We start from the raw sequence: 14,765 nt of genomic DNA, 5'->3' as shown, positions 1-14,765 counted from the left end.
ATCACTCTCTCTAGCATATTGTAAGTATAAACCTCGATACAGTCAATTCAAAAAACGTTGTCGTCGACTGGCTCAAGCCTACGCGACTGGACCGAAAGGAATATGGGTAAAAATCACTGAAGCGGTTAAATATTCGTTCTGAATTGTTTGTTCCCGCTAGTAATAAGATAATAATGGCGAGAAACAATGAAAGAAAAACAAAGTAGTTATGATTCAGTTCACAATTTCGAAAATATGAAGGCATTAAAAAAACGTCTCCTTCAACACTTCCCGCTCGCCTACGAAGGTTCGTGCTGTAAACCAGGCATAACTAGTCAGATAAAATAATGGAGTCAACTCGGCTTCAATGATTACTACCCAGAGTTCCTTTCGGTCCAGTCGCGTAGACTTGAGTTGGTCGACGACAACATTTTTTGAATTGACTGTATATTCAAGATGCATCACTCAAATCATGAATTTTTTTACTATTCACCTATTCGCTTCATGTAGAATTAATGCTGAATATATTGAATTAAGTGGTATAGGTATTTTAGTTAAAATGTCAATCAAAATTGCATCAAAGCCAGGGGTGTATATAGCGAGGACCCAGCAACTGGGAGGGAGGTTTGCCTCACCTTCCCTCATAGTTAATGGAGCGGAATGGTTAGGAAACCTATTCTGTTTTTGTTCGTCTTTATCCATTGTTATGTGACGTTGACAGTGCACAGTGAAGAAAAAGTTTCTCCATTTGTTCACAGTATCAGGGAATATAAAAGTTTTTACCCTTAAAAATCGTTCTAAAATATGTATTATTTGTTAATTAATCCAATATGATTAACATTAATTGTTGATATTGGAAATTGTTGGAAATTGCTCTTTTTAATGCTTTCTTATTATCATCTAGTAACTTAACTGTATCTGCGCGGAAATATTTATTCGCATGGTTTTTGGTCATGGAGTAAAAGTTTTTACTTTCAAAGTGTTCATACATGAAAATAATAAGGAAATGAGCATTTTCAGCCATACTTGCTTTGGTTCATTGTGCACCGTCAGTAGCATGTGATGGTACGATTCAACATCAAAGGCAAAACAATAGCTTTGTTCTATAGAGTTTCCAAACCATTCCACTCCATTAACTATGCTTCCCTACTCTAGTGTGAAAAGCTCTATCTTCATTCTCTACTTTCACATCCCCATAATGCCTTGCGTTTTTAAGGGTAACCAATCAAAAAACTGTTCCAAATTGAAAGGTTTCTTAATTGAATTTATACTATGCCTGCTTTTACCTGTACAATACTGATTATCAGTTTATTCCAAGTTATTTTTGCGCATACAAATCATGAAGAGTTTTGGTCTTACAGAAAATGTATTGACTTACGAAAAAATGTTTAAAATTTACCTTTTAATTTATCTTTTTCTGCTTTTTACTTCTTCATTTTATCTTTGGATATCAAACAAGGCATTTTCAACATTTTCTGATCAGCCTTCAGCAAAATAAGTGGGTTTTTACCCTCTGGTTACCCCCCAAAGACGCAAAGGATTATGGGGATGTGAAAGTCGAGAATTGCCAAAGAGTTAGAGCTATTTACAGCTATTTGGATGGATTATTTTTACGACTTTATGTTGACATTATTATTTTCCTGCGCATAGGAGTAAACTAATCACGGAACTTACACAATCTCGTACCCAAAGCCTGCGTTTCTTCAGGCCTGTAGCGAAGAACGAGGGCTCTGGATTAATCCATTTTTCGACACATGCGTAGTTTTCCGGAAGTTAAAATCGAGTCATTGAAAATCATGCTTTCAAACAGAGTTTTGTATCTATTTCCGATCAAAAAAAGAATTAGAAATCGGGGAAAAAAAATTTTGGCAAGTCTTTTAACGTATGCGCTCATACCGGAAGTCCAAGAAATCCTCGTCTTACAAAATGCGAGAGCCCTGGTTCTTCGCCGCAGGGCAGAAGAAACGCAGGCTCTGGGTACGAGATTTTTTAAGTTTAATGATTTTACTCCTATATGCGCAGAAAGATGCGCAGTGCACAACAAGGGAATTAGCTTAAAAAATAAAAACAATACATTCCGACTTCGGGTAGAGGAGCCAATCAGAAATCAGCAGAAAACAATAGCCTTTCAACATATCTTTTTATTTCCACCACGAGGGAAAGACGATCTTTGGCTGTACCACCCAAAGTTGGAATGTATATAGTTTTTCTGCTGATTTCTGATTGGTTTCACTTCCTAAAGTCTAAGTGGCCCCGCTTACAGTTGTTGCACTCAACTTACGGTCAGTGAAAGTATTATAAGAGCTTATTTACATTAATCCGTTTTATGATTTCATTTTCTAGCAGAGAAGCATTAAAGTGTATATGACACGAAAACATTTCATCGTTTAAAATGTATAGTTTGTTAATAATGATAAATATATCGTAATAAAATTTGTTTCAAAAGCTTATTTCTTAAGATATGTGAGAAAATTAAGCCCAATTTGTGACGTCATTTTGTTGACACGTACTCTAGATTCCGTAGTAATGCACTAAATATAAATTGTAATTTGTATGAAATAACAACAAAAGGAATATTCTATTCAGCTTCATTTGATAGCTTACGTAGTACTCTTCAAATGTTGGGAAACTGAAAAGGGTACTATCTGAAATTAAGATTCTACATTCAAACATATTTCGTGTATTTGTAACTAAACCTGGAGACTTGTAAACAAAATGACGTCACAACTTGTGCTAAATTTTCTTGAATTTTTAGAGAAATACGTTTTTGAAACAAATTTAACTGTGATATTCTTATTCATGCCAATAAAATACACATTTTTAACATTAAAATTTTTTCGTGTCATATGCACTTTAATAATTCACAGAGTTGCTATGAGTTCAATTATGCATTTCAATAGCTTCCTTTGAAATCAATCACCTGCTTCTGTTATACGGAGTTCTTCAACATTGTTTGCTCGCCAGGAGCTTACATTTCATAAATTCAAGAAGTGATGTTTTGATAAAGAAACTTTGCCTAAGGTAAGTTTCGCTGCTAGCAGTGTCTCCTTTTTCTCTACCTTTTTTTATGCGGCGAGAAGGGAGACTCTGCTGATGTAGAGCGTTTCCTCTGATACACCGTCGTCCACGATTGTGGACGAACGAAACCAGTTTTACAGTCAAAGGACATGAAGTTTGCCCATCTAGAATGCATTTTCAGTGCATTATTCGATTTTTGACATCATTGTTCGTTTTCTAATATTCCGTAATTATTTTCAAAAATCATAATCTTTACATCAAGTAACATGGAATTTTGTCCTTTTCAGCACCTTTTTCATCGGTTTAATTGATCAAATAAACTTTTGAGCGAGTAAAAAAGTCTAAGCAAACAGGTAGAGCGTCAATTTTAATCGAAGCGTGAGCGTATCGCTTGTTTTCTGGGAAACTGGCTATTTTCACGTCGCAATCCTAATAAGGTCACAAGCTCGCATTCCTAAACTTACATTGATCACCAACTGCATAACGGTTAATTCACGATTTTTAAGTCTTTTTAATTATTTGAGATTTAAAAAAAATAACGGAATTATCTATTTTATCGACAAGCAATAGAAATGTGGTATTGTGTTTAGATATTTTAATTGATTTTAAGTTATTTTGAGAGACATATCTTATTTTTGTAAATCTGCGTAATCGCTGGCCCGTAAAAATGCTCAACCCAAAAATTATTTCGAATCTTATATTCTTCGTTTGCAATAGACGTCATAGCCGCCATGTTGGAAGAATTTGACAAAAGATTTTTCAGTGAATTCTTTTGCTATATCTTCCAACATGGCGGACATCCCTTTTGTTATTGTGCTCTCTTGGAATTGATTGCAAACGCCAAGAATTGAAGAATTTCAACAAAATCTAATGTCTTTAAGATCATCAGTTCAAACAGGTTATCGTTTTTCTATGTGAGTTACAAACTTGTACGAATGCTGAAAAGTAATCCAATCAAATTTCCAATTTTGGATATAAATTTGATTTCATTCTCGGAAGATTGGAACGACCGAAAAATCTTTTTATGAATTGAATAATGCAGTCTAGCTAAGCACGCTTCATGTCCTTTGACTGTAAAACCGGTTTTCAACCGGGTACATGTAGTGCGCATGAGCAAATGTAACACACCGTGGAGCAATCTCGTACCCAGAGCCTGTGTTTTTTTGGCCTGCAGCGAAAAATAATAGCGCATACGTTAAAAGACTTGCCAAAAATTAAAAAAATATGTTCCCCATTTCTTATTCTTATTTTGATCGACAGTAAACACAGAACTCTGTTTGAAAGCAGGTTTGAAAGCATGATTTTCATTCATTATATTTCACTTCCGGAAAACTGCGCATACGCCAAAAATGGATTATGCCAGAGCCCTCGCTTTTTCGTCGCAGGCCAGAACAAACGCAGGCTCTGGGTACGAGATTGACCGTATAGCGCTAAAAGTTGTTTGACGAGAGCGGCTGTCAAAATCATGACAGCGTTGCTAAGTTACGCCACGCAGGCGTAACAAGTATATCCTATATCGGCAGAGTTTATTTTTCTCACTCCACCAAAACAAAAGGAAAATAGCCTCTGCTAGCAGGGAAAAGGTTAGTTTGAATATTGTGTGTATTTACGCTAAAAAAAACTCTTGATAAGACAACACTTTAGTATTATGCGATTTTATTCAATAGTAAAACGTGCGAAAAGAAAGCTTAACCAACTTTGCATACAGATATTTTCTTTTACGCGCCATAACTTGCCTTTGAGGTGGCTGCCTATTCTATATAAGGATTTTTACCGTGTTATAGAAGTCTTGCTATAACTGTGAAAGATCTTCACAAAAATTTTCTCAGTTTTGCGTTCGTACTCTAAATTGGAAATTGTTGGATTGAATAGATATGTTAGACTTATGTTCGCGAATTATCATACGAACGTTTAATCCCACAGTTTGCCACATCGATAGAGACTGAGAAAAAGCCGACTATTCTTAGGGAATGAGTGATCATGACTTTTGAAGTTAGAATGGGATGAGAAAATTCTCAAGTCAACTGCAGATGAGGTGGGTTGATTGGAATGACTAGGGACGATGACTATATGATTTCAATTCAACAAGAAGGAAGAACGATGGAAGTAGTAGTTCAAGTTGAAGTTTTTTTTATATGATTGTTTTTCAATGCTTTAATTACACCTTTGAAAGCATTCAATGACTTTGTCGGCTATTTTCTTTTCCAACCAGTATGAGATTCACTTCAGCCAAAAATTGATTTCGCTCATAATCACGTATAATTAAAAGGTAGACATATAGCCAAAACAAATCGTAGTATACAATCAGTGGAACATTCCGCTAATTCTACTTTTCACTAATTAAATCATTAAACTAAGGTCGTTGAATATTCGGGCTCTTTTCCCAGTTTTAACATTTTTGGCAAATGATGCAACATAGAAAAGCCTACCCTTTTTCATTATACAACTCTATTTACCGATTGTGTGAAAAAGGGTAAACTTTCGCCTATTTTTTCGGCAGGATTTTTTTTTTTTTTTTTTTCAAAATCACCCACTCCGCCACTCACAAGTCTAATGGTCGGTCTCTAATAACTGGCCTGGAAATCGACTGTTATCCATTGCTATGAGCAAGAGACGAATATTTCTGACAAAAAACCTCTCTTAACTTCTGGAAAAGCTTGTGAAAGCATTTTACTGATATATTGGTATCTTTTATTGGCTCTTACTAAGCTTTCTATTTGGGAAAGATTCGCTTGTAGATACAAAATAGACAAAATAGACGAAATAGACGAACCAATAATATGGCCGTGCGAGAAACAAGACTCGCCTAATGGCTAAGCAGTCAAGAACTGATAGCCAATCACAGGCGATTCTCTTTGACTGGACAAGCGACAATAAAACTTCGAAAAAGGCTGCCCATTATTGTAACTTTGTATGCCATGTCCCCGTCATTGTTTCGATGAGGGGTACCAATGTTCGTGCTTTGCAGCTTCCAGAGGAAAATGCAATTAACGTACCCCCTTTCAGAACTTTTCAAAATGAAATTAGCTGTGCATAGAAAATGGGAGGTAATTTTCATATGCCTTCATTTCTTAAAACTTAATGAAAAAAGGTACCCCTTTGATGTACCTTGTGTTGAGCTAAACAAACGACGAAAAAGGTAGGCTTTTTCTATTTCACTAACATTTTAAAAAGAATTAGCATGGATCTTGGTAAACATTTGATTAAGAAAATAAACACAAGAATTGCTGGACGTTTCGATGACATCCTGTCATCATTTTCAACGACAATTTAATGACAAACCAAGCGTGAATTACTGTATGGCAAAGTATATATGTGTAAATATTCAAACAAAACGTTTTGCTTTCACTGAGTCTGATTGGACGTTCGGGGTTGGTTTTAATTCCCTGATGAACAGCATTTCATAAATCAAACAATCAAATTTAAAATTTTCAACGTAAATAAATTTAAAACAAGACTTAAGAAACACATGAACATTTTTTGAAGTTAGTATTGTACATATATATATATATATATATTATTAGTTCTTAAAATTATTTATTTATTTTAAATTAGGGGACTTATATAGGGCTAACCTCAATGTCTTCCTTTTCAAAATATGTAATCTGCATTTTTAGAATAAAGTATTATTATTTAGATTAAGTTTGAATATGTACATATATTTACTTTTAGTGGTAGTGGTAGTGGTAGTGGTAGTGGTAGTGGTAGTGGTAGTGGTAGTGGTAGTGGTAGTGGTAGTGGTAGTGGTAGTGGTAGTGTAGTGGTAGTGGTAGTGGTAGTGGTAGTGGTAGTGGTAGTGGTAGTGGTAGTGGTAGGGTAGAGGTAGGGGTAGGGGTAGGGGTAGTGGTAGGGGTAGTGGTAGTGGTAGTGGTAGTGGTAGGGTTAGTGGTAGGGTAGTGGTAGTCACGGGTAGTGGTAGTGGTGGTGGTAGTGTTAGTAGTAGTGGTAGGGGTAGGGGTAGGGTTGTAGGGGTAGGGGTAGGGTAGGGGTAGGGGTAGGGGTAGGGGTAGGGGTAGGGGTAGGGGTAGGGTAGGGTAGGGGTAGGGGTAGGGGTAGGGGTAGGGGTAGGGTAGTGGTAGTGGTAGTGGTAGTGGTACTCATTAATCTTCATATTGTTCAATATTTATTGCGTTTCATTGCAGATGAAGTGTACCCACCAGTTCTTACTTCTACTCTTCGCTTGTCTCCTCGCCAATGTGTCACGTGTCTTATCTCAATGCATCAAGAAGACGTCCGTGTCGAGCCACGTGCTCAAAAATCACGTGACTAAGTCCATGAAGACAGCTGACGTTGTTGATTGCCTTCAGCAATGTACGACTGATCGTGAGGCCCATTGTCAAAGCATAAACTATTATCTGTCGGGTTTGTGCGAATTGAATAACAAAACTAAAGAACAGGCAAGCCAAAATGATTTCCAACAAGCTTCAACGGGCTATTACATGCCGAATGATAATCCAGGTTTGAACATAACTGATTACGATAGACCTTTTCACCTTTACCCATTTCAGACCACGTGTCATTCCCTTGAAAATAAGATTCCTTATAATCATTAAACAAAAAATGATACTCTAGGGAATGGCGCGTGGTCTGAAATGGGAAAATATTACGGCATGCTAAAAGGGTCTACCGTCACGTATCGTTCATTCTCCAGGGAGTAACAAAGAGGAGGAAATATCCTGTAACATCAAAAAAGTACAATTGTGTACTCCATTAAGGAATCTTGTGGGAATGATTAGAATTAATTGAATCGAATACAAGCGTGGCATCGGCCAAGCGTTTTCTTTCGTGACGAACGTCCATATCCTTGAATCGGGATCCCTGTGTAATTGGGTCTAAACTTTAACGCTTAATTGGGACATGTTCCTCCACTGGGATTTTGGGGGATTTTTAGTTTGTTAGTAAATGGACAGTACCTAACAGTTTGGCAGTGGAAAAAAATTGTTGCAATTTGTTTAAGTAGAATCCATATATTGACTCGTCTTTTGGGGCATGAATTACCCATCCCTTTTGATCAAACTCTCGCAGTCTAATTGGTCCAGGCGCATGCTTTATGATAACACATAGCATAGACCTTTTCTGAGATAGGGAACATTGTGCATTGTTGTCTGGTTTCGGTATAAACGTAATGCCTTGTATATTATTATTTGTACCGAGGCTAGACCATAATACAATCTGTTTGTCAAACTCGGAAAAGGCCTATTCGCAAGCATTTTTTTAGTTTTTTTTTTTTTTTAATTCATAATTCATGGGCTTGAGATATAAAAGATCTGTCACATTTATCGGGATATTTTCAATTTATTATTGTTGAGAAACTCGGATCGTCTCAGAGCAGAGCTGCCACATCGTGAGCTAGCCGTTGTTTTGAATAATATATCAATAAAACGTTTCCAGTTTAACTTTTGATTTCTCTTTAAAAAGCGGTACATTGCTCAACGCGTTCTACAAGGAAGGGCCATTGTTGTGTATTCCCGTTTAATTACCATGACAGAATCTTTGATTCCTGCACGACCTACAGGGAGTCATCTGGGCTATACTGGTGCTCACTGACAACGAATTATGAGAGCAAATGGGATTACTGTGGTAAGAAATTCACCAATCGTACGCGCATGCGTCAAATTGTCTAAGAAAAAAAACCCCGTTCCAGCGACCTGCGCTCGAAGGGATCATCCCTTCGCTTATTTCATTATTTTTTAAAGCATTTAAACCTAATTTTACTTATTTTATTTTATTCATTTATTTATTTTTTCAGTTTAAGTAAGATGAACCAGCCTAAACTACACGACATCGAAACCCTGAATATACAATTCTTTTTCTAAGACGTTATATAGATGTGTTAAGCTGTGACGTATTTCCGGGTTCAACTGCCCACAAAAACCACTGAAATAAAGCGCTAAATGTTCTCAAGGAATTATCCTCTCCCTGAAACAATTAGAAATTTGGTTAAAAAATCCTGTCATGGAGACAAAGAAAGAAAATTCTTTTTATTAGTAATTACTTTTGGACCCGGAAGTCGTTTTTCTTCCGGACGATCAGACATTACGCTTAAGCTTTTTTAATAGCGCAGCGCACTGATTCTAAAAATAGCTTAAAGATTCGGACAAACATTGCATTCTGTTTAACCGCTACGAGGATTATACGAACCGATTTTATTATTTTTACTTAAAGTTACAATGATAACCCATGTAATCTAAGATCAACTGCGATCGGCTGTGAAAATTATCTGCTGAAAGTAAACTTGTAAGTTTGTTTGTCCGAATTTCGCCTTTGTCTTCGTTTTTATGACGTCACTGTTGCGCTGCGCTATAGCGCTTCAGCACTCATAAGGGAGGATTCATTTTTAGGAGAGGGGATGGGCCGGAAGAATCCCTATAAATTGTTGAATTTGTTGAATTCTTGTCCCTCCCGTTTATGCAGTATGAAATATCAAATATTTAGTGTCAAATAAATGAAATATTCAATGATAGTAGATTATTTCATTGTACCGTTAATTAATTGATGGTTTTCACGCCGGCCATGTTGGAGGAATTTAACAAAAGAATTGTCAATTAATTCTTTTGTTATATCCTCCAATTTACATGGCCGCCGTGTCTTTTGTTATTTAATTCTCTTGGGAATGGTTGAAAACCATCAATACGTCTCTCTCTTAAATTACATGAGCTGCAGGTTAACTAGCCCAATCAACTGGCACTTGTAGGCTTTTACCCACTTTGTAAGTCAAAGTATATATTGGCTGCAGATCTAAATATCATTTGTCAACTGACCAGTTTCGAATTCCAAATTACCGCTGTATTTCTTGATTACAGACTCATTTGCTCATGCTTAGCCAAGATTTTGTGCAGAATATTTTAAACGTGTTCCAGTCAATGTCCGTCATGGCGAAAAATTCGCTACAACATGGCCGATGAGCATGCGCAGTAGAGTGCTTAAAAGTCAAAGAAAGAACAACAAAATTTAATTGAAAACCTTCGAGAATCCCGAGTTTTTTCCTCCTAGCATTTATTGTGAGAAATATTTACATTTTGCACATATCCAATATTTTTTTCCTAACAATTATCGATAATGTCATTACATTTTTGAAAGGAAAAAATATCGTCTTATCGGTTCCAATTACTTTCAAAGATTTAGCCGTTAAAACATAGAGTGAATAGACAAATTAAATGGCCGACATGCTGTTTTACTGATTTTCGCACGAAAATCCAGCTTTCTAATAATGTAAATGAAGAATATATAGGTTTTGCACATATCCAGGTTTGAAGTTCATCATGTAAACAATGTTTTTAAACCAAAATTATAAGCAAAAAAATTCGTTTTACCGGTTCCAAAATCAGCCAAACATGAGGTAGAATAGAAATTTTGAATCTTCTTCTGCTTATATTCCTAATGACGCGCGGTATTCTTATACAATTAGAGCGAATTTCGAAGAGAATATCTGAAAAACTATCGATTCTTCGTCTGCCATTTTGTATCCCATCATTCAATATATCATCTAAGTCCCAGGTTATCACTGACTAATTTCATAGAGGAGGACTGAGAGCCTGTGGATCGTATTTTGGCGGTAAAATCATCTGTCAATCGATCAGCTGTTTACTAGTTTTTCAAAATGTCGGACGTGTTTGCACATTACCATCGGCTCCGTTTGAATAAAGATCTCTCAAACGTTGAGTTGTCTTCTTCTGAATTTCATTATGCTTATAGTAGGGGAAACGATAAAGTAATTTTTGCAGTGAAAATACCTTTTCCACTACTGAAATTATGGCACGAAATTGTACAAGAAGATCGGTACAATGCAAAGGTAAATTTTGTTGATTTACTAGAATGGAGTGTGCCAGGTAATGCGTTTGTTTTTATTTCTGAAGAAAAAGTAAGAAATAGAATAAACGATAACATCAGAAAAATAGCAGGATCAGTAGTTCAAGAATATAGGAAGACTAAAGGTAGAGCTAGGAAGCAACTGAATGATAGAAGCAGAAATTTTCATATTCGAGAAGGCGAAATTAAAACCGTAGATCAGTGGAACGAGGAGCTAGGTACTCTAAGGAATGAAGTGGAGGAATGGAGAAAAAGGTATGATGATATTGAAAAGGCAAAGAAAGATATGTTTGATTGTCTTGTGCAAGAAATAGCAAATAGAGATAGGCAAATTCAACATCTTCAGGAGTCCAATGCTGAGCTACAAAGCTACATTTCTGTACTAGAAAATGAAAACGAATTTCAAGGCAAACCTCTATCATCGACAAAAAATAAGAGCAGAACACTGAACTGTTTTCTAAATAGAGCAAAAACAGCACTTTGGTTTTCCAATTCTTTTGGCCTAGACATACAGGCTTTACTAATTAAGGATCAAGAATCAGGAGATACCCATATGCTAGATTTAAATGGTAGTCAGAAGGGAAAAAATTATAACAACTTGACCAATGAAGAAAAGTCCAAAGTTGAGCAGGTTTTATATCTACTTGACAAGTTTTGTGTTGGTGACAAATTTTATCATGAATTTTCTTTTATTTGTGAGGGACTTCCCAAATCTTATTTAATCAAACAGTGCAGGTCCAACCTTAATGACATGTGCCATTTATCTTCACTTCCTGGCCCATACCATGGTTCTAAAGTAAACTCTCTAACTGACCTACTCAAAGTACAGGTAACAGATTTCTTTAAAAATGCAAGGGACTTTTCTGTAGCCAATGATAAGATCAAAATCAAGGTAAATGGTGATGGTGCTCGTATGACCAGGAATAGTAATTATATAATTCTCTCATTTTCTTTGCTGCAATCGGGACAAGATGTAATGTCTGCTAAGGGAAACAGGACCATTGCCATTGTCGATGCACCTGAAAATTATGAAGTTCTAAGGGATGCCTTCCAATCAATTTTTCAAGAAATCAATGATTTGATACAGAGTGGTTCTATAGAAGTTAATGGACAACACCTGAACACTGAATTTTTCTTGGGAGGTGATTACAAATTTATTTTGCTAATGCTTGGATTAAAATCTGCCACAGCTGACTATGCCTGTGCCTGGTGTAAGATTCCCAAAGAAGATAGATGGAAAGTAGACACTGATTTCTCCAATTTTAATAAGCTTCCTCTATGCAGAACTCTCAAAGAAATACTTACCTTGTACAAAAACCATCCCAGCAAGAAAAATAACTACAACTATGGGTGCGAACGAGAACCACTTATTAAGATTCAACTAGACCATGTAGTCGTAGATGAGCTTCATCTTATGTTAAGAGTAACAGATATTTTGCTAGAGAATGTGATAGATGCTGCACTAGATTGGGACAAAATTATTGAAGTGAATAGAGCTAGGGGACAAGAGAGGGGAGTTCAGCTAAAGAAAACTGTGGAGCATATTAAGTCACTAGGAATTTCTTTTGATGTGTGGGAAGAAAAAAATGCAGATGGGAGGGCAAGTGGAAGATATAAGTGGACCAGTCTTACAGGAGATGACAAAAAGAAACTTCTTAAAGAATTTCCAAAAAAAGAAGGAACTCTAGAACTTTTTCAGTGTCAAGACCTGGGACAAAAGGTTATAGAGATATGGAATAACTTTGGTGAGCTCTATGCCATTATCAACACTTGGTCACCAGAACAAGATCCATCTATCTTCCATCTTAAAGCTGTAGCTTGGGTGAAGTTGTTTGTTTCCCTGAATGGAAAAATGAAGGGGTATGAGAGGAGAAGGATAACACCTTATATGCATATCTTAGTAGCTCATGTACCATATTTTCTTCAAATGTACAAGTCATTGAAAGTTTTTACAGGACAGGGAGTGGAGAAAAACAATGATGTTGCTAGATCTGTAGTCCTAAGAAAATCAAACAAGTGGGACTCAACAGCAGATATCTTAAGAGTGGAAAGTAGGCAATGGAGTCTAAGGGATAATGAAAGGAAAAGAAGAAAATATGAGAAAAAGAATGCTGTTTACTGGGAAGAGGGAATAAAAAAGAAAACAAAGAGACAATTTTATCTCAAAGAGAAATGCAAATGACTGGCATACTGAAATACTAAAAATATTATAGTTTTTTAATTACCCAGATGTTTTAATTTCATGCCATTGACTCATATTGTATATATTCAATTGCAATATACTTTAAGTAGCTTTTCTATATACAATTTCATTCACATAGTGTTACTATTTTATTACTATGTTCATGGCACTCTAATAGCTACTTTTTTCAAATTAATTGCTTTAAAATTTAAAAATTAGCCTGTTTGCTTACAAAAGTTCAAAGAAGTACAATGTAAATTATCTTTACAATTTGCACTATTTTATCTTCTATTGACAAATACAAAATTTTAAATTGTTAGCTTTTGCTTGACAATGGATTTTATCTACAAAAATCAAGTAATAGCAGACATAAAATGCAATGCATATTGAATAAAATACACTAGCTAGCCCATTTGACACTCATTATACTGACAATTCACATAGATGACACAGTCATTCAACTGTTTGGGGAAAAAACAATGAGTTAGAGTGTCTTTTTAGAAGCTGATAAATAACTTTTCATGTCTTTTACAAATGATACTTTCAAGTAATTTGTTTATATTTAAATGTTTTCCCTAATGTAAACAATTTAAATACAGGAGAAAGGCTTACGAAAAAAATCAATTTTCAGCTTTTCTATTGGCATTCTGGGTTGTTTTACTAATTTCCTATTTTGAAAAACAGTTACACTTGGTGATAAAGAAAGAACTAGTCCCACCTTCATTGGAAATTGAATAATGACTCCATCCCCATTGCTATCTAAACACTGATCCCAATCATTGAAAAAATGACAACATTGAAAATCCTCCTTTTCTAGCATAAATGCTTTGTCATCCCTAGATACAGTTCCCTTACCCCCAAATAAAAACCGAAAACAATCATGGTCAAAACAAAAGGAAACTGGAGCCCTTGATTTGCTTTTTAGCTTAGCAGTTATGTTATGTAACAAGCAGTCAATGTTTGCTTCCAGTCTTGGATGGTCTATTATAGGTTTGTCAAATGTTCTGTAAAAAAAAGAGAGTGAATTTAATCCAGAGTTAATAGAGGTTAATTTAATCACAGTTAGTAGAGTATGATTAAATAAAGTTTTATGTTGGCATGTAATTTACATGAGCAAAAATCACTAGATTCGCATTAATACTTACCGGATCAGATCTTTTGTTAGATTCCCCTCATCCTCCCAGCTACTGCAGTACGAGCTGTAACCTTCCCACTTGATAAGATACTCAGTCTGAAAATACAAAAATCCTTGTTAAATTGGGGGGAAATGTGAAGCTTACTAACTAAACAGGAGTCAGAATCCTTTTTTTCGAAAAAAAAAATTAAAATTTTGACTTTTAAAGCTAAGAAAATGGTCACAAGCATGCCGAAAAAGTAAGAATGAAGTTGTCAAAAATTTTTAATTTACTTACATTTCCCTTGTAGTTTCGCTTCGAAATTAACCTTTCTACTGCAAAATATGGGCCACTTGTCATCCTGTTTCTTTTCATCACCTTTACTGGCTCTAAAAACCAGGTTGCAGACTCATTAAGCTGTCTGTAGAATCCTGGCATCGTTTTTCGATTGGTACTGGCAGCCATCTTAGTACAATATTGAACAATGAATACGCGCCCGCGGTACCGAACCGCTGACTGTACGTAATTTTTCGCCATGGTCGAGTTTCAATGTGATTCTATTGCTGAAGTTGTGCATTCTTTACTTTACCGTTGGCATTTGTGAATATTTAGACACTGAGTAAATGAGTCTGTAATCAAGGAACACAGCGGTAATTTGGAAT

General features: G+C 35.7%; 3 protein-coding genes across 3 annotated transcripts; 2 read left to right on the top strand and 1 right to left on the bottom strand.

Moving 5' to 3' along the window:
• The first annotated feature begins 4,479 nt into the window (after positions 1 to 4,479).
• On the top strand, positions 4,480 to 9,458 carry LOC116303013 (uncharacterized). The gene is made up of 4 exons (XM_031712451.2): positions 4,480 to 4,580; positions 7,140 to 7,455; positions 8,416 to 8,577; positions 8,747 to 9,458. Exons 2-4 carry the CDS (start codon positions 7,140 to 7,142, stop codon positions 8,749 to 8,751), a joined length of 483 nt encoding a protein of 160 aa, XP_031568311.1. The 5' UTR covers positions 4,480 to 4,580; the 3' UTR covers positions 8,752 to 9,458.
• Positions 9,459 to 9,581: 123 nt separating this feature from the next.
• LOC148911431 (uncharacterized) lies at positions 9,582 to 13,211 on the top strand. The gene has a single exon (XM_089029851.1). It carries the CDS (start codon positions 10,598 to 10,600, stop codon positions 12,986 to 12,988), a length of 2,391 nt encoding a protein of 796 aa, XP_088885977.1. The 5' UTR covers positions 9,582 to 10,597; the 3' UTR covers positions 12,989 to 13,211.
• A 5-nt stretch (positions 13,212 to 13,216) lies between these two features.
• On the bottom strand, positions 13,217 to 14,654 carry LOC148911430 (uncharacterized). Its single transcript, XM_089029852.1, has 3 exons — positions 14,401 to 14,654; positions 14,134 to 14,219; positions 13,217 to 13,992 (listed from the first exon to the last, which is right to left on the bottom strand). The coding sequence occupies exons 1-3, from the start codon at positions 14,638 to 14,640 to the stop codon at positions 13,578 to 13,580; spliced, it is 741 nt and encodes a 246-aa protein (XP_088885978.1). The 5' UTR covers positions 14,641 to 14,654; the 3' UTR covers positions 13,217 to 13,577.
• Positions 14,655 to 14,765: the final 111 nt, after the last annotated feature.

Source organism: Actinia tenebrosa, unplaced genomic scaffold (assembly GCF_029948245.1).
Source record: "Actinia tenebrosa isolate PJP-AT-01 unplaced genomic scaffold, QUT_ActTen_1.0 PGA_scaffold14__42_contigs__length_11649687, whole genome shotgun sequence".
Lineage (NCBI taxonomy): Eukaryota > Metazoa > Cnidaria > Anthozoa > Actiniaria > Actiniidae > Actinia > Actinia tenebrosa.
Note: the sequence above shows the minus strand (reverse complement) of the source record. Positions and strands in the feature narration are given on the sequence as shown.

What these genes read in the sequence shown, in the direction of transcription:
- LOC148911431 (XM_089029851.1), top strand. Translation starts at nt 10,598, where the DNA reads ATGTCGGACGTGTTTGCACATTACCATCGGCTCCGTTTGAATAAAGAT.
- LOC148911430 (XM_089029852.1), bottom strand. Translation starts at nt 14,640, where the DNA reads ATGGCGAAAAATTACGTACAGTCAGCGGTTCGGTACCGCGGGCGCGTA. An exon ending in AGCGAAACTACAAGGGAAAT is followed by an intron (nt 14,220 to 14,400) that starts GTAAGTAAATTA and finishes TTGTATTTTCAG; the next exon opens with ACTGAGTATCTTATCAAGTG. An exon ending in CTAACAAAAGATCTGATCCG is followed by an intron (nt 13,993 to 14,133) that starts GTAAGTATTAAT and finishes TTTTTTTTACAG; the next exon opens with AACATTTGACAAACCTATAA.
- LOC116303013 (XM_031712451.2), top strand. Translation starts at nt 7,140, where the DNA reads ATGAAGTGTACCCACCAGTTCTTACTTCTACTCTTCGCTTGTCTCCTC. An exon ending in CATGCCGAATGATAATCCAG is followed by an intron (nt 7,456 to 8,415) that starts GTTTGAACATAA and finishes CTCTTTAAAAAG; the next exon opens with CGGTACATTGCTCAACGCGT.